Below are 19,785 nucleotides of genomic sequence, written 5' to 3'. Positions count from 1 at the left end.
GGCTGTTTCGTGGGATCTCGCGTCTCTGCTATTCTCAGATTCTGTCCCCTCAGCCCAGTAAGACTCTTGCCTTTTCTTGAAATCTGTTCCACCGTGCACTGCTACAAACTGGGTAGTAGTAGGTGAGTGCAGAACTCGCCTGGTTTGCTTCCCTTCTTTAAAGAAGTATGTCTTCACTTTATGCCTACTTTGGGTTCCTTTCCCAACAGTCGTTTTCCTTGTTTTGCGTAGAGTTTATCATTTTTATTAGGAATATTAGTCTAAGAAAATTTCTTTGTCATTACTGGGACAGACTGCATTGGTGTTTGAGGCTTAAAAGAGTTAATTCTCAACTATCAAAGAAAAGCTTGGCTATATAGAAAGTTCATTACTTAAAAACCCAAAGAACCAAAAAAAATGAAAAGAAAGTTCATTACTCAGAGCTTTCAAGTTGTTGATACTTTTTTGTACCTTAAAACAAATTAGCTACAACGATATTTTACTCTCTGTTCTCATACACAGTGTTAACAGTGTTGTCTTTGGGTTATGCCCTACACTCTTCTGTTTGTTGATAAAATAATACTTTTGATTAGAGAGTTGACATTACCACAGATTACTTTCTTTCCAAGAGAAAAATGCACAAATCACCTTTCCAGGGTGATTGATGAAGTACCCACGTGTTAAATTTAACTCCCAAGTAATTTTCTATATAAGTAAATTAGGCTGAGAGAAAAGGAAGAGACGCAAGGCCAGACAGAGGTTAGAAAGTAAGAGGATAGAGGCATAGGGGATGGGGAGGTAGAGACAGGCAATGGAGAAAGATATTTTTTTCTTCCTAATCCTTTAGCAAGAACTTTGGGATTGTAACTTAACCGTTACTTTGCTTTGATTTTCTGAGCTTGTCTGCCAGCTTTTAGAACAGACAACATTCACTTTAGTTCAGGTTAAAAGATAATTTAGGTTGATAATTACTACCTTATCCCAACAGAGTCTGTCTGGGTTTTCAAATTATCTTTTATGGTGGTACACTGTGTGACTGCTTTTGTTTTGTGCCTTGTTTAGATTGCTTTTAAATATTTCAAAAGTGTTTGTTCTACCTAATCTGTTCCACTTAAATACTTTTTTAAACAGCACTAGTGAGGTATAATTAAAATGCTTTTTAGATTGTAGCATAGCGACTTCCTCCCTTCGTGTAACTATCAGACTATTTAACAGAGCACTGTGGTTTTATTAAATGTTTTATTATACCTAGATGGATTTTCCTCCCTAGCTGGCCAGGTCAAAAATAAAAATGAAGTTAAACGATCTAATCACAGAAAGGAAGAAAACATTTTTTAATCACTTCTAATTTTTGTTTGAATAATTAACTTCGCATTTTTTTTGTCTGTTTCTGTGTAGTTCTTACAGCTCCATTCTCAGATATTTCTACTCAGTTCAGATGAAAGTATAGTTCGTCTCTTGAAGAATGGTTCTCTCCAGGCTGAGTCTGATTTCCAAAGGAATGACCAGCAAATTTTCGAGACGCTTCCTCCAGAATCCCCAGGTTTAAACAGTAGCATCTCCTGTCCCCACTGGTTTGATATAAATGATTCTAAAGTCCAGCCAATCAGGGAAAAGGATATTGAACAGCAATTTCAGGGTAAAGAAAGTGCCTACATGTTGTTTTATCGGAAATCCCAGTTGCAGAGACCCCCTGAAGGTATGGAAAGAAAAATGTTCCTATTTGTTTCAGTTAATGGCTTTAGAAGATAAACATGGAATGCTATTTGAGTTTTTATTCTTTTAAAAAAAGGTTTACTCTTGGAACAACTTAAAATATTTTAAAGCTAACAAGAACTATATTATGCCAAATGAAATCTAACAATTTGTCATTTTATAAAGATTATATACTTCTCTTTAATTTTCTACCCTGTAATAATGTAAGATCATCATTACATTTTCAAAACTGGATTTCCTTGGATAGCATAAAACCTTCTTGTGTTGGCAAACTTGAGTGCGATTGCCATGTGCTCAGACTTGGCTCTGTCATTCAGCCATATGTTGCCTTTGAATTTTAAGTGGCCTTGGTCTTATTTTTATATCTTCTTTATTTTCCTGATTCTTTTATATCTTCTCCTTTATGTTTATTTATATCTTTTATTTCTATTATTTATCCTTTATTTATATATTTTCATATCTTCTCCTTTATTTTCCTGATTCTCAATAAGACCTTTTGTGTGTTTATTCATTTATTTATTTTTAGAGATGCAACCTCACTCTGTCATCCAGGCTGGAGTGCAGTGGCATGATTGTTCACTGCAGCCTCTAATTCCTGGGCTCAAGTGATTCTCTTCCCTAAGTAGCTAGGCCTACAAGCTAGGCCTACAAGTAGCTAGGCCTACAAGCACATGCTGCCACACCTGGCTAATTTTCATTTTTTTAGAGACAGGGTCTTGCTGTGTTGCCCAGGTTGGTCTCGAACTCCTGGCCTCAAATGATGCTCACACTTCAGCCTCCCAAAGTGCTGGTGTCATTGGTAGAGGGTCATGACTGCAAGTTGTCCAGGTTCTTGGCATTTCGAACAAAGAATTGGACAAAACACACAGCAATGCAAAGAATGAAGCAACAAAAGAACAAAAGCAGGAATGTATTGAAAACGAAACTACACTCCACAGTGTGGGAGCAGCCTGAGCAGCGGCTCAAGGACCAGATACAGAATCTTCTTGGGTCCAAATACCTCCTAGAAGTTTCCCATTAGCCACTTCATGCTCACCTCATGTAAATGAATTGGTAGCCCACAGTCAGTCTGATTGATTGCAGAAAGCAGCTAACCAGAGGCTGAAGTGCAGTTACAAAAGTCACTCTCATGTGCAAACATCTGATTGGTTGCTTTCTGGAACCAATCAGAGGCTAGGGTGAAGTTACAAAGTTATCCCCATGCAAAGGAAGACATAGTCGGCTGTCAGTCTGATTGGTTGGGGGTAACACCCATTCAAAGGCTGGAGTGAACTTGCAAAGTTGCAAACAAAGACCTTACGGGCAATCAGTCCGATTTGTTTCTGTCGTATTTGTTGCCAACCGCAAACATTCAGAGGCTGAAGTGGTTGCAAAGTTGCAAACAAAGACTCCACCCACAGTCTGATTTGTTGGGGTCACCCAATTTCCTATGTGTGCGCAGAAAAGGTCAAACGGAGTAGCCTCTGGTCCTTTTGTTACTTAGGCATGGAAAGTTAGGGTTTTCCTTTCAATTTATTTCTAGGAAGTCTGCGAAACAGCCTTAGGTTACCTGTCTCCAGACCCTATTCTCCTGCCTCACTAGGATTACAGGCATGAGGCCTAGTAAGATTTTTTGATCACTTCTCAAAGTCTGCTCAAAAGTTAAAAACTCTAATGAGAAAAGCTTTGTAGATTGAGACATATCTATTATTAGAGATGAGAATATTGTTCTTAGAGAATGAGAATAGCCATCATTTTTATAAAGAATAAAAATAAAGCAGTTACTAATTTGCATGTGAATCAAAGGAAATTAACTTTCCAGATCGAAAACAGTTACATAACTATGCTGTTAATCAAAAAGGCTTTGTATTTTTCTGGGAGGAAAAAAAGATATGGAAATGGTTCTGGTAAAAATATTGTGTATCAGAATTCACAGTTATAGAAATATATATTATCAGAAAAAGAATATCTTCAAATGGAGTATTAGTCTTTTTCATAGAATTTAATTTTAGTGTGTACATAATTGGAATATGTACTCAATGACAGTTCTCTTGTTAGCTTAGGAATCGAACAAAGATCCAACCAAAATCTCGATGTACTTTTTTGGGAATGAAGGGATAGAACTTTATGAAATGATTCTAAAATTCACCTGGAGAAATAAAGTAATAAAAACTGAAGAAGAGATGACTGAGGGAGAATTTGCTGTATCAGTAAAAACGTATTTATAAAGTTATAGCAGTGAAGACAGTGTAGTGGCAATGCAAAAAGGTAGATCATTGAAAAAGAGCAGTAAACCCAGGAGTTGATCTAAGCATATTTGTGTTTTAATCCATGGTAAGGTAGCTCTTCAGATATTTTGGGGAAGGAAGGGCGTGAATTACTCGATAAATACAACTGGGAAGTTGGTTATTTGCTAGGGAAATAATTAAGCCATTTTTCTTTGTTATACAAATCACTTAAATGAAATTATAGTTCCTTTAATATTTATGTTAAGGAATCGTAAAATGTGTAAAATATAAATATTTTATTTTAAAGTAAAGAAAACCTTTCTGAGCATAAAAGCAAAGAAAGAAAAAAACTAGGGAAAAGTGATATTATGTAACCCTTAAACAGAATTAAAAGGCAAATGACAAGCTAATGGAAAACAGGAAAATATATGACAAATTAATTTCCCCTATCTGTAGAGTGCACTTACATATATTTCATTGTGCTCAGTAGTAAATTGGGGAAAGAATATAAATAAGTAATTTATAAAAGAAAGATTCCTATGTTTCAAAAAATTTTCAATTTAACCTGTAATCAAAAAAGAAGAAGAAGAATGGCAATGAGGTGAACATTAGTGAGATGCCCCACCAAGTCAGATACTATTTCCGTGACTCTTGGGTCTCAGTAGTTGACCTTTCCTCCAGAGTTGGTAAGTATGGAATATGATCAGTTTGAGTATGTGTATTTAAAAGCCTAGAAAATGTCATACCGTTTAAACCAGTAATTCTACTTTCACAAGTTTGTCTTGAAGTAATCAGAGCTGTATATGAATATTGATGCTCAAAGATGTTTATTGTTCCTACTATTTTAAAATAGTGATTAATTGGAAATCACCTTAATGTCTAACAGAAAAAGATTGGTTAGGTTAATTATGCTACTTATAGAATGGACTACTATGCAATCATTTATTTAAGACTTTGGAAAATACAGTGTATGAAATGAAAACAGATTTGTTGAATATGATCCCAATTTTTAAAATTGTGTGTGTGCCTGTGTGTGTGTGTGTATGTGTGTGTGTCTTGGGAGTGAAATTATGAGCAGCATCTATTTCTTTTACACTTAAAAAAAAATTCCAGAATTTTTACAGTAGTCAGTTATTGTATTTGTAATCAAGATGAAAATCTGAGGCCAGGCATGGTGGGTCACGCCTGTAATCTCAGCACATTGGGAGGCTGAGGCGGGCGGATCACTTGAGGCCAGGAGTTCAAAACCAGCCTGGGCAACATGGTGCAACCCTGTCTCTGCTAAAAATACAAAAATTAGCCAGGCATGGTGGCACGAGCCTGTAATCACAGCCACTCGGAGGCTGAGGCACGAGAATTGCTTGAACTTGGGAGGCAGAGGTTACAGTGAGCTGAGATTACGCCACTGCACTCCAGCCTGGGTGACAAAGTGAGACTCTGTCTCAAAAAAGTAAAGAAAAGAAGAAGAAAAAAGAAAAAGATGAAAATCTGGGTGTTCTTTTTAAAAGTATACTTAAAAGAGTTGAAAAAAATTGAATTCTTCTAGCTTATCTTAAAGAACTATTTACTTTTCATTTGTTCTAACTTTTTCATGTTTCAGATGGGAAAACTGAGATCCTGAGAAAATTCATATTCACACAGCAAATTAGTAGCAGCTTTCCTAGCTCCCAGGACAGTCCTTTCTAGTCTTCATGCTACCTCTTCCAGCAACCAGATTTCATTTAGCCAACACAAGTTAATGAAAAATTTTGTTCACAGCTCGAGCTAATCCAAGATATGGGGTTCCATGTCATTTACTGAATGAAATGGATGCAGCTAACATTGAACTACAAACCAAAAGGTAATTTTAAATTACTTTTAGAGTTTGACTAGTGTTTCTGGAGAATAAAGATCTAATTTAGGCCTTAAGCATTCAATAATGAAAATTAACAAGAAAAAGAAATAGTCAACTAGTTAATGCAAGTGTCTCTTTGGCTGCTGAATTTTTATAGTGAGGGTAGCTTTAACTTTGAAATTATCCCTTATGTGTGAGAGTGAATTAAACAGTGACATATAAAATGGCCATTGCTAAGTAGGGATTGAAGCCTAAGACGAGTAGAGAAATCAGTGAGCACATAGTTGGGCTAAATGAGTTGTATCCCAGCCTGGCCAGATTATTTCCTTGGGTCCAAAGAGAGCCTGCCGTGAAAATCACCCCTCATGGGTAAGTAGTTGTAGCGAACTGGCATGTAGTGAGAGAGGATCAGAGGTGGGCAGATTTTCAAAAGGAGGGAAATATGGATTCTATAACCTATTGAATCCAATGCTGATCTTGGGGGAAAGCCTATAATGGATTCTTACTTTAAGAGATGGTTTGTGAGAACTTTATAATCTCAGCATTCTCTTTTGGGGCCTCACCTTTGACTCTGAAGAACTGCTTCTTTATTTGTGCTCTGTTAGAGTAAATCAGGTATTGGGTTAGGAAAATGGATGTTCCCATGATCTTCTTGTGGACTCAAATACCTAATTATATGACAGGGTGTATTTGACATTTTTATCATTGGCTTGGAGCTGGGGGAAAAAAGTACAGTGAATGACACAAGAGCAAAGAAACAACAAAAACCAAGATACCAAAAAGATTAAAACTTAACAGAGTGAAATATCTTAAGTCTAAAAAATAACCTGCATAAGTGGTCTGGACTAGCAGTTGTTATTTAAAAAAAAAAAAAAAAAGGGTTGTCGTCAGCCCGCACTAAGGTCTTTCATGTGGTTGTGCTCTCTGACCATGTTCACTGAAGTGTCCTGAAGTACCTGAGTTGTGTGATAAGCTTCGTTCCAGCTCCACATTGGCCAGACCCTACCTGTGTTTTGTGCTGGCTTCGAGTCAGCTGAGTGCATTCAGAGAAGAGCAGGCGACACCAGGCTGCTGCCAAGGACTTTTAGCCTGGATAACGTGGTCTCAGGAGGTTCATGCTACTGGCTTCAAATATTTCGTGGGACCAGTCGCAGTGCCTCACACTTGCAATTCCAGCACTTTAGGAGACCGAGGCAGGCGGATCACCTGAGGTCAGGAGTTCAAGATGAGCCTGGTCAACATGGTGAAACCCCGTCTCTACAAAAAATACAAAAATTAGCCAGGCGTGGTGGCACACACATGTAATCCCAGCTACTCAGGAGAGTGAGGCAGGAGAATTGCTTGAACCTAGAAGGTGGAGGTTGCAGTGAGCCAGGATGGCACCACTGCACTCCAGCCTGGGTGACACAGTGAGACTCTGTCTTAAAAAAAAAAAAAAAAAAAAAAAGTCATGGGAGAGTGAGAGTGTGCAAAATCTAGTGGAAATAAGGATGATAGATGACATAGAAGTAAATCTGCTACTTAACACAATTATGTAAGCAGATCTCTAGCATTTTGTTCATAACTATAATATAATCTCAGAATTAGAAGATTTCAGGTGTCAGCCTTTGTTCAGAGAAATGGAGTTAACATTGCAGCCCACGTTAAAACAGTTTTCTCTTGGAATTCATGGCGACAGAACTGAATTTTTGCTATTGACTGAAAAACTAAAGTGACTAATTGTGGCTCATAGAAGAAAAATTGTTACTTAGGTAGGATGGAGAACTTAATTGTATTGTAAGCCAGATATCTTTGGTTTGAGATAAAACACAGTGTCTGTTACAAAAACACAGTATTTATGTATTTTTGTGCCTCTTTAAAGGGCAGAATGTGATTCTGCAAACAATACTGTTGAATTGCATCTTCACCTGGGCCCTCAGTACCATTTCTTCAATGGGGCTCTGCACCCGGTAGTCTCTCAAACAGAAAGCGTGTGGGATTTGACCTTTGATAAAAGAAAAACTTTAGGAGATCTCCGGCAGTCAATATTTCAGGTAATACAGCCTTACTTCCTCTTAATTTAGACATCAAGGACCATCTCCAGCTAGACTGTCCATTTCATTCTCTTTAGGATACAACTTTATTTTTCAAAGCTGCTTAGAAAGACCTGACATCTGCCACTTCACAGAGGGATGACCCAGATCTTCTAAGTCTTTTAGGAGGCTTTTCTCCACAGCTCCTACCAGCAGCTTTTCAGGTGGACCATCAGGCTGGTACATTTTATTTGAGGGGAAGAAAGAGTATGAAGTTGTCTCTTTTTTAGAAAATAAATGAAAGCAAATTGCCTTTCAAAGAGAGCGAAAAGATAAAGATGAGCATGTTGTTTAAAACTGAGAACTACTGAACAAGTGAAAGCAACTAACTTTGTACCCTGTAGTGTAGAACAGTATTTATTAATAATACTCTTAAGTGAAGGAAAGTATCTATTAGTCTAGAGTAAAAACAGTGCTGTAGTCTCCAAGTCATTTTCAAGATATGTTTTAATGATGATAATAGTAACAGCAGTGTTCTTTATTTTACTTACACTGCTTTCATATAAATTATATGATTTGGTTCTTTAATCTCATGAAGATACATTAGCCCCATTTGAAGACGAGGCAGTGTGATTTAAAGAGACTCAGTGTCTTGCCTATGGTCCTAAACCTAGTTGATGGAGCTGGGACTCCGTCCCTGGTCTCCTTACTCTTCATCTAGGGTTTTTTCCTCCTAATCACACTCCTGCTCCACACTACTTTCTGATCAAGGAAAAGGGAGATAGAAAATGTTAGCTTTTTGTGTTTTTTCCCAGAAATTAGTTTAATGAATTTTCTGAAAAATCGTATTACTCACCAAAACTATTAGCTTTCTTTCAATTTTCTTCTGCTAAGAAAAGCAAAGCAATTTCCCTTTTAACCTTAGTTGTTGATTTGAAGTTATTTAAACACTAGATCAGTGTCAGGATTTCTAAAATTGTCTAATCTTTCTGAACTTTTTCATTAGAAATTTATTTCTGAGCCAATTCTAGCATTGTTGATACAGGTGGATGTGGGAATCTGAACCTGTCTAGGGGGATATTTTAAATGGAAAGGATCTTATTCACTTTGTAAGTGTGAGGTACACTCCAGTCTGTGCTTTTTGGTGTTTTAAATGTATATCCCTACTAACTATTCTCTTACAAGGAAGTTACTGACAAGAGGCTAGGAAACTTAGTTCACAGCAAACTAATTGCTTGTAAATAAGAAATTTCTTTTTAAGAAAATACCTTATGGTATTGTAGAGAATGACTAGATAGGAATGACTTTTATGGTGATATTATTTTGGTGATCTTGCCACGGCGCTGAGACTCTCAGATCTAGAAACGAAGCCCTGGTAATCTATTAAGTAAACTGGTAATGCACCTTTATAAATTTGCAATGGGAGACATTCCTTTCAAGCAACTAGAAGATGAGTGTGTGCTAGAGTCAGGACTGCATTTCCCTCAACAATGCTAATTCCACAAATTAGTCTTGCTCTTTTGAGTAAAAATTCCTAGGCTGGCATGCTCATCAACTTGCTTTCTGAGAAAAGTGCTCTTCATATATATTAAGCAGAATTGTTTAGATGGTTGTTGTGCCCTTCGTGTATGCCAGAATTCTTCACTCAGGAATGGAGGAGATTAGCCGTCTTGGGATTTGACTAATTTAACAAGCGATGCCTTCTTTTGAAGTTTGCGGTGTTGGCTGGGAGTGAGAGTATTCATTTGCTTGCTCTTTGTGTCATCTTCTTATGTAAGTTGGCACAGTAACCTGGAAAGGTGATATGTATGTGTCACTTTTCAATGTTCTCTTTTCTTTCATTAATATTCTTCAGCTGTTAGAATTTTGGGAAGGAGACATGGTTCTTAGTGTTGCAAAGCTTGTACCAGCAGGACTTCACATTTACCAGACACTTGGCGGTAAGATAAATATGAAAACATAGCAACTCACTCTTATACATCTATATTTTTGTCCGGCTCATCTGTGATTTTCTGCTCCTTGTCAGTCCTTCCCCACCTACTACTTGCTTAACTAAGTAGATTATCTTCACACTGTAAGTTTTCCAAAAGAAATAATATATCCGAGTTTTAATGTGTACAGTTTATATAATGTGTGAAATTCTTCTAACATGGAAACATTTTATTTTTTCTCAAATTAAGGCTACCCTACTAAAAATTTCTTGAAAAGCTTTAGAATTTTTTATATTGACACATATTGTTGAGCAACATGGTTTCAAACCATCTGAATCATATTTATATGACTTGATTTTCTGCCCAACTCTCAGCTTCAGATTTTGTAGTAAAACAAGAAATACTTTGGGAGTTTGAAAGCATTTACTTCCTTTAAATTAGCAGCAAAACAATGAAAATTAACAGTAGTGGCAGTAACATCTAATTTGGACCAAAATCTGTAATAGGTGTTTTATGTTAATTATCTCACTTGATTCTCATAAAATTCTTTTATCCCCATTTCATAAATGAAAAAACTGAGCTGAGAGACTTGAAGCACACAAAGACATACAGCTTGTGTTATGGACGTATCAGTGGAGCTGGGACCATTCCATGCCTAAGCCTAACTCCTGTTTCCAATGTCATGTGCCTCAAGTACACTTGACCTTTGGATTATCTCTTTTGTCCTGCCACCATGCTCACAAAGCTTTTGTAACAACATTTTAAAGAAAAATTACGAAATGAGATGTCAATAGAATAAAAATAATTACTACTTTTTAAATTTTCCTTAGTGAAAATACTTTTTCAAAGAAATATTTGTCTCAGCTCTTTCTTTAGCTCAGTCATTTCTGATGGTCGTGATGAATGGTCTCACTGGTGATCTCTTTCTAGGGGATGAACTGACACTGTGTGAAACTGAAATTGCTGATGGAGAAGATATCTTTGTGTGGAATGGGGTGGAGGTAAAAAAAATTGCTGAAGAAATATTCGTGATAATTTTGGATGTTTTAAAAGTCGTAATGGCTGGGCATGGTGGCTCATGCCTGTAATCCCAGTACTTTGGGAGGGCGAGGCAGGCAGATCACCTGAGGTCAGGAATTCAAGACCAGCCTGGCCAACATGGTGAAACCCCATCTCTACTAAAAATACAAAAATTGGCCGGGCATGGTGGTGTATGCCTGTAGTCCCAGTGACTTGGGAGGCTGAGGCAGGAGAATCGCTTGAACCTGGAAAGTGGAGGTTGCAGTGAGCTGAGATTATACCACTGGACTCCAGCCTGGGTGACAGGGCAAGACTCCATCTCAAAAAAAAAGCCATTATAATGAAATTTTATTCAGCCTATGTGAGGGCAATTAGATATTAGAAAACTACTGAAATGCTTGATAAATGTTAGACAATCAGTGCTAGTTGTACGTCAAGGAGACATTTCTTGGGTGCCTCCGTTATACCAGGTTGTGTGTCAGATGCTAGGTCAAAGGCCAGTCAGTTGATCTGTGTCCTTTTAGGCCCTCATTGTGTGAAGAACTGCACCATATGTGCTGGAGTAGGGGTCTGTGCCTAGTGCCTGTGGGAATTTAGAAGAGTGAGGATCTATACTGAGTTGGGGAGTCGTTGGGGTGGTTTGGAGGTGGAGAGTGAATTTTCTATCTCTAGAGGGTGGCCAGGAGCACTTCAGCCACTCTGTGAACTGACCTTGGCCAATCTGGCTTCATCACCACCCGTGATAACTCATAAATCTCTATCTCCAGTCTATCGTAGATTTCTTCTAAAAAAATAAAAGGTAGATAAGAAAGTTTCAAAAGAAAGATCTGAAGTTGTTCCTTTGATGCTTAACAGACATTTGTGAAAATTTTATTTCACTTGGAAAAAATGAGAGTTGTTCTCTAAGAGTAATCTTTTACCATGTTATATTGACAATGTTGGCAAGTATCAACTGTACTAATGGTTTTCTTGATATGATTGCAGGTTGGTGGAGTCCACATTCAAACTGGTATTGACTGCGAACCTCTGCTTTTAAATGTTCTTCATCTGGACACCAGCAGTGAAGGAGAAAAGTGTTGCCAGGTGATAGAATCTCCACATGTCTTTCCATCTAATGCAGAAGTGGGCACTGTCCTCACAGCCTTAGCAATCCCAGCAGGTGTCATCTTCATCAACAGTGCTGGATGCCCAGGTGGGGAGGGTTGGATGGCCATCTCCAAGGAAGACATGAGGAAGACGTTCAGGGAGCAAGGGCTCGGAAATGGAAGCTCAGTTTTAATTCAGGATTCTCATGATGATAACAGGTAACTCGCTAACAGGAGAAAAAGGATTTCTAGAAGTCATTTTAATTACAGTACCACCCAGCAGAACTCTAAAGCTTTATTTTAGTGACAAGGGTTGAATGTTTCTTTATTTCTAGACATTATGTTCTAAATATTGTATATACGAATGTTGTAGGTTATGTAACTTAGAGAAAAAAATGATGTTTTGTAAGGGACTTTTGGTAAATGTGGTGAGAAAATAATATAAGTATCCCTGATTTTCTAGACTATATAGAGTATCAATTAGTTGGCTATAATGCAAGTTATCAGGTGAATTCTGATTAGCGCTGGTTATAAAACCGAAGGAACATTCTCGCAGAGAAAATTCCTGAAAATCTTCCTGAAGAAGGTATAAACATTATGGCTAAATTGTTTCTGGATATTTTGTTTTAGGAGACCCATAAGTTGACTCATGGTTTCCTTATAATCCCTTCTGTGACTCTTGAGAGCCCAGTTGCCCAAATAGAGCAGTTACCTGGCGAATTACCCCTATGAATCCTGCGGTCACATTTAAAGCTACATCTGTCTTTTTGTCATCTGTGTCTGTGATAGTACTTTGCTGTAGTCAATGTGTCATACACTGTAGCTGCAATATTTCCATATATTGAAGATTTCAAGTTCCCTGTTTTCTCAGTGCTACAAATTTACTTAGATTGCAGGACTTCTACATCATTATTTATAGTGGCTTTGACGCAGAGCAGCAGAGCACTTATTTCATAGTACACTTACCACTGTTACTCTTTTGGACAGGGGTTTCTCAGACATTGTCCACCTTGTTTATAAGAACTGTATTTCCTTTATAAAAGGCAGTATACATTTATTGGGACTGGGGAAATCCCTCTTCTCACCATGCACTGTTAATTACTGTTAGCATTTGGGTGCCTTTCTTTTTAAACCTAATAATGATTATTTTGTAGATGTATCTTGCTTTCCATCCCCTCTGCCCAACCTTGAGATTTGTAGACTCTTTATAAACTGCCTTGGATGGATACATAGTAATCTATGTAGTTTGCCTAGCTGTGCTCCTAGGCAAGTCAGTAGGATGTAATGGGACCTTGGGCAAGGTATTTCGTCTTTCTCTGCTCAGTCTTCTTGTCTGTAAAATGGGGATAATAACTAGTGCCAGCTTCATAGAGTTGAGAAGATTGAAAGAGTAAAGTGCTTACAAAGTACACACAGTAAGTGCTAAATGTTTTAGTTAATGCAGTCATTGTCATGATTATCATACAGTTTTTCACTATTTTAAGGTAGTCTTCACGGAACATCTTGTGCTTCAAACTTTGTATTTGGGATTGCTGGCTTAAGGTGGGAGCTCAGAATGGAATAACTGCAATAAAGAGTAGAATTATGTTTCAGAGCTCTGATGCACATTCCCAAAGAGGACTTCTGCAAGCCCATTAGTGCTTCTGTGTGAATTGGAAAGAAGGCACCTCTTCAGGACCCTTTACTACTATCTGTAGGAAAATGTTAGAACAAGATACTCTACTGCCGACTGCTTTTATAAAACAAAACTCTCAAAAATTCAGTATACAATGTATATGCCATGTGTGACACTCCTTAGACGTGGCCCTTTTGTGCAGTGTCAGTCTACAGACTACACATGGCTGCCCTGTTGTTAAATGAAATCTAGATCAGGTAGGGTAGGCTCCTGGCCTAGGCGCTCTTTTAAAGCTCCCCTAGTGATTGCAGGGTGCAGGCAGAAGTGAGCAACTGATTGTTTACTTACGGAAGTTCTCTGTGGAAAAATGTGGCAACAAATTATGTGGGAAAATCAAAGAATATTTGGAGTCATGAATATAGACTCTGTAGACTACTGCCTAACATTACCCTGCAAAGATAGCCCACTTATCATAGAAACGACTCAGTAGAACTGGTCACCTCGAATTAGTCACGTTAAGTGACACATGCAGAGCTTTGGAAGTGATGCCTATGGAAAGGTATTAATTTCTGATCTTTTCTTTTTACCTACAGCTTGTTGACCAAGGAAGAGAAATGGGTCACTAGTATAAATGAGATTGACTGGCTCCATGTTAAAAATTTATGCCAGGTAGACTCTGAAGAGAAGCAGGTTAAAATATCAGCAACTGTTAACACAGTGAGTAGAATATAATTAAAGGTTGGCTGATAGATTTTCAGTTAACAGAATTTTATTTAGAAAACAATACCTTAATCTTTCAGAACAGTTGTCTCAAGAGACTTCAAATCTTAGGAAGTTAGCTTTTTATTTAACATTTGATTATTGCTTGTTTACCTATGTTAGTTGGCTCTTAGCATATTTCAAGAAAATACGTGCCTTTTAAAGTTTCCTCCAAAGCCTAGAATTAGAATGTGGGAGTTATTTAGTTAGTTCATGGAATTCTCTGGCTTCCTTGAAAATGCTATTTTCAAGGGTCTTTTCTGTATTTTTTTTTAAACCAAGTATACATGTGTTTTGGTTTTGTGCTGTGGACTTCTGTTTTTTAAATTTATCTTAAATGGTTTTACATTATACTCTGTTTTTCTATAAAGCCAGGTGTTCTTAAAAGGAACTCTTCTAGTTCTCCATTTGAAGACTAGTTTCCTTAAAACATCATCTCAGGAAATACCTTTTTATATTTATGTAGTCTCAATTCATTATGGGTTTTTTTTCTATAACAAGTTGAAACTTACTAGAATGTTGTTTTCTTTTATATAAATATTATAATTTCTTAAAGTGTGTTAATATTTATACACTAAGATGCATACACTAAAGTTCGGAAGATCTACTACCTTGACCCTAAGTGAGAGACTTTGGTGAAGTCCTTTATGACTCATTCTGTTTCTTCTTTCCACAGTGTGGGGTACTGTGGGAGGATAGATTGTCAGACATCAATTTTACTCCTAAATTTCCAAGATTTTATATCCTAGAGAAAATTCGGTTAAACCAAAAAAGGGAAAGAATCTAAAATAAAGTCATTTAAACAGCAATTTTAAATAGTGCTCTTGGGCTGATAGTATACATTTTTATTTATGCTTACTGGCCCACATTCATCATTCCTGACATAGAGAAATGTGATTGCCCTGAGTTTATTTTGTTTGCTTTCATGAGAAAAGTTAGTGGTTTGTCAGCTTATTGCCTTTCAGCTACAATTGTTTCTTTAGTTTTCTGTAGGTGTGCTTTCTGTTCCAGTTAACATCAATTTGGTAAAAACTTAACTATGAAGATCTAAGTTTTTGCTTTTGATCTTATAAAAGAATTTCAGGGATGGAAAAATTTTAAGTAGGCAAAAACTACTAAATGTCAGGTAATTAATATCTCAAATAATTTGTTTATGCACACAGTGACAATCCTCATTTTCATCTCCTCCCGTTTTTTACAACTTAGTCATTATTTTATTTATCTATTTTAGATGGTGTTTGATATTCGAATTAAAGCCATAAAGGAATTAAAATTAATGAAGGAACTAGGTAATCATTTACATTTGCTTTTTGGTTCTTTAATTTTGGTCTTGAATTGAAGAAAATATAGGAGAATACAAAAAATAATTTAGGGAAAACTCATATACCTACCACCCAGAATGGACAAATGTTAACTTTTTGTCATATGTTTGTTTTTGTTTGAAACATTATAAATGAAGTTAAAGTCCCCTATGTTCTCCTCCTCAGACCTATTCTTTCTCTCCTTCCCCAAATACAATGAGTATATCTGATGTGGATATGTATCTAGACCATGTATTCATGTTGAACTGTTCTGAATGTACATTCTGCAAACTCACTGTTCACTTACCATTAGGCTTTCTGTGACAACTTTATGAAGATATAATCTACATACCATAAAATTCACTCAGTTTAAGTGTATAATTCAGTAATCATCAGTAAATGTGTAGAGTTCTGTAACCATCACCACAATCCAGTTTCGGAATACTTCCATTACTCCAAAAAGATCCCTGTACCCATTTGTAGTCTAAGCCCCTGGCAACCACTGATCTACTTTCTGTCTCTATAGACTTTATTTTCTTAATATTTAATATAATTGGGATCATAAAACATACAGTCTTTTGTGTCTGGCTTCTTTCACGTAGCATATCATTTTTGAGGTTCATCCATGATTTCGCATGTATCAATAGCTTGTTCCTTTGTATTGCGGACTAGTCTAGTATTCCATTATATGGATAGTATCACATTTTGTTTATCCTGGACAAACATGAGTTGATAGACATTTGGATTATTTCTACTTTTGTACTTTTATGAATAATGCCACTATAAACTTTTACACATAAGTCTTGATGTGGAGATATGTTTTCATTTCTCTTGGGTAGATATACAGGACTGGAATTGCTGGGTCATATGCAAATTTGTGTTTAACTTTATAAGAAACCACCATACTATTTTCCAAAGTGACTGAACCATTTATATTCCCACTAGCAATGTGTCAGGGTTGCAGTTTCTACATGTCCTTGTCAATCTGTGATTAATTGTGATTATCTTTTTTTTTTTTTTTGGAGACAGAGTCTTACTCTGTCAGCCAGGCTGGAGTGCAATGGCACAATCTCAGCTCACTGTAACCTCCGTCTCCCAGGCTCAAGCAATTCTCCTGTCTCAGCCTCCCAAGTAGCTGGGATTACAGGTGTGTGCTACCACGCCCGGCTAATTTTTGTATTTTTAGTAGAGACAAGGTTTCACCATGTTGGCCAGGCTGGTCTCAAATTCCTGACCTCAGGTAATCCGCTCGCCTTGACCTCCCAAAGTACTGGGATTACAGGCATGAGACACCGAGCCCAGCCATCTTTTTTTTTTTTTAAGAATCAGCTGTTACTGGTTTGGTTTTGACTTTTTTTTTTTTTAAACATGTTTTGAGCACAGCTTTTATTATTATTTTTTCCATAGGTTATTGGATACAGGTGGTATTTGGTTACATGAATACATTCTTTAGTGGTGCTTTGTGAGATTTTGGTGCACCAATCACCCGAGCAGTATACACTACACCCTATTCATAGTCTTTTATCCCTCGTCCTCCTCCTACCCTTCCCCCGCAAGTCCCCAAAGTCCACTGTATCATTCTTATGCCTTTGTGTCTTCATAGCTTAGCTCCCACATATCAGTGAGAACGTACGGTGTTTGGTTTTCCATTCCTGAGTTACTTCACGTATAATAATAGTCTCCAATCTCATCCAGGTTGCAGCAAATGCCATTAATTTATTCCTTTTTATGACTGAGGAGTATTCCATCATATATATACACCTATATATACACACATATACCTATATATATGTGTGTATATACCACACACACAGTTTCTTTATCCACTCATTGATGGGCATTTGGGTTGGTTCCACGATTTTGCAGTTGCAAACTGTGCTGCTATAAACATGCATGTGCAAGTATCTTTTTCGTATAATGACTTCTTTTCTTCTGGGTAGATACCAACTAGTGGGATTGCTGGATCAAATGGTAGCTCTACTTTTAGTTCTTAAGGAATCTCCACACTGTGTTCCATAGTGGCTGTACTAGTTTACATTCCCACCAGGAGTATAGAAGTGTTCCCTAATCACCATATCCACACCAACATGGCCATTCTACTGAATGTGAATTAGTATCTTAATGCATGTAAATTTAGTAAGAACTCAAAGTCATATAAAGAAATTCATTGCCCTTTTACCTACCAGCAACAACAACAACAAAATTGACATCAAAATTAAGAAAACATTTATAATAGCATAAAATATTATGGAATACTTAGACATAAATGAACAAAATATGTACAAGACCTGTACACTGAAAACTAGGAAATATTGCTGTGAGATATTTAAGAAGACCTGAATAAATAAAACAATATACCACATTCACGAATCGGACAACACGATATTCTTTTTTTTTTTTTTTTTTTTTTAATTTGAGACAGAGTCTTGCTCTGTCCCCAAGGCTGGAGTACAAGGGGGCAATCTTGGCTCACTGCAATCTCTGTCTCCTGGGTTCAAACGATTCTCCTGCCTCAGCCCCGTGAATATCTGGGTTATGGGCACCTGCCACCATGCCTAGCTAACTTATTTATTTATTTATTTATTTATTTATTTATTTATTTATTTTTGAGACGGAGTCTCACTCTGTTGCCTAGGCTAGAGTACAGTGGTGCGATCTCAGCTCACTGCAACCTCCGCCTCCCAGGTTCCCGCCATTCTCCTCCCTCAGCCTCCCGAGTACCTGGGACTACAGGTGCCTGCCACCACACCCGGCTAATTTTTTGTATTGTTAGTGGAGACAGGGTTTCACCGTGTTAGCCAGGATAGTCTCTATCTCCTGATCTCATAATCCGCCTGCTTCGGCCTTCCAAAGTGCTGGGTTTACAGGTGTGAGCCACCGCACCTGGCCAGATGATATAATATTCTTAAGAGGATAATTCTTCCCAAATTGATTTGTAGATTTAATATATTCTTACTCAGAATCTTAACATTTTTTAAAGAAATTGACAAGCTGACTCTACAATTTTTATGGAAATGCAAAGAACTTAAAATAGCTGTAACACGTTTGAAAACGAGAACAAAGTTGAAAGAATTACAGTATCTGATTTCAAGGCTCACTCTAGACAGTGTATATTGGCATACAGGTAGACATGTAGAGAGGAGGTCAGCAAACTATGGCCTACGACCTGTTTTTGTTCAGCCCGTGGGCAAAGAATAGTTTTCACACTAGTAAAGGGCTTTTTAAAGAAGAAGAATGTGCAACAGAGATCACATGTGACCCATGAAGCCTAAAATATTTACAGTGAAACTTAAATAGAGAATCTAGAAATAGGTGCATAGTCAGTTGACTTTTAACAAAGGTACCAAGGTATTTTCATGCAAAGAGATAGTATTTTTTCAAGCAGAGAGATAGTATTTTTTCAACAAATAGTGCTGGGCCATTTGGATATTTGTATATGCAGAAATGAACCTCAAGCTTTACTTCGCCTGGTACAAAAATTAAATGGATCATACAACTGAAAGTTAAAACCTAAAACTATAAAATTTCTGGGAGAAAACATATGAGGAAATCTTTGTTACTTTATCATAAGGAAAGGTTTTTGTATTCTTAAAGATAGGACTCAAAAAGCACAAACCATGGAAGAAAAGCCTAATTAGTTTACATTAAAATTTAAAACTTGTACTCTTCAAAAGGCATTTGAAAAGGCGAGCCATAAACTGGGAGAAAATATTTGTGAAACATATTTGATGATCAGCTTACATTCAGAATATTAAAAAAAAAACAAAACTTGTAACCTAACCCAGGTTTAGAAGCTTGAACAGACATTTCACAAAGGAAGACCTATCTATGAATGACCAGTAAATACAGGGAAAAAATGCTCAGAATCATTAGCCATCAAATTAAAACCATAATGACACCCTACTGTGCACCCTGCAGAATAAATAAAACTTAAAATGTTAAGTCAACCACGTATTAGCAAGGATGTAGAGCAACTGGAACTCCCATATGTTGCTGGTGGGAGGATAAAATGGGTATGGCCGCCGGGCGCGGTGGCTCAAGCCTGTAATCCCAGCACTTTGGGAGGCTGAGACGGGCGGATCACAAGGTCAGGAGATCGAGACCATCCTGGCTAACATGGTGAAACCCCGTCTCTACTAAAAAAATACAAAAAACTAGCCGGGCGAGGTGGCGGGCGCCTGTGGTCCCAGCTACTCCGGAGGCTGAGGCAGGAGAATGGCGTAAACCCGGGAGGCGGAGCTTGCAGTGAGCTGAGATCCGGCCACTGCACTCCAGCCTGGGCAACAGAGCCAGACTCAGTCTCAAAAAAAAAAAAAAAAAAAAAAA

At 37.3% G+C, this 19,785-nt stretch overlaps 1 protein-coding gene across 2 annotated transcripts in view; it reads left to right on the top strand.

The window, feature by feature from the left end:
• The window catches only part of USP40 (ubiquitin specific peptidase 40), a 93,601-nt gene that overhangs the window by 29,647 nt on the left and 44,169 nt on the right, over positions 1-19,785 (top strand). For both annotated transcript variants that reach the window (XM_025405196.1, XM_025405197.1), the window contains 8 exons: positions 1,378-1,678; positions 5,661-5,742; positions 7,598-7,769; positions 9,604-9,688; positions 10,610-10,680; positions 11,684-12,003; positions 13,993-14,116; positions 15,390-15,447. In XM_025405196.1, the coding sequence (XP_025260981.1) occupies positions 1,378-1,678; positions 5,661-5,742; positions 7,598-7,769; positions 9,604-9,688; positions 10,610-10,680; positions 11,684-12,003; positions 13,993-14,116; positions 15,390-15,447 (1,213 nt within the window). The remainder of the gene's footprint in view (positions 1-1,377; positions 1,679-5,660; positions 5,743-7,597; positions 7,770-9,603; positions 9,689-10,609; positions 10,681-11,683; positions 12,004-13,992; positions 14,117-15,389; positions 15,448-19,785) is intronic.

The sequence above is a fragment of the Theropithecus gelada genome, chromosome 12 (assembly GCF_003255815.1).
Source record: "Theropithecus gelada isolate Dixy chromosome 12, Tgel_1.0, whole genome shotgun sequence".
Classification (NCBI taxonomy): domain Eukaryota; kingdom Metazoa; phylum Chordata; class Mammalia; order Primates; family Cercopithecidae; genus Theropithecus; species Theropithecus gelada.
Note: the sequence above shows the minus strand (reverse complement) of the source record. Positions and strands in the feature narration are given on the sequence as shown.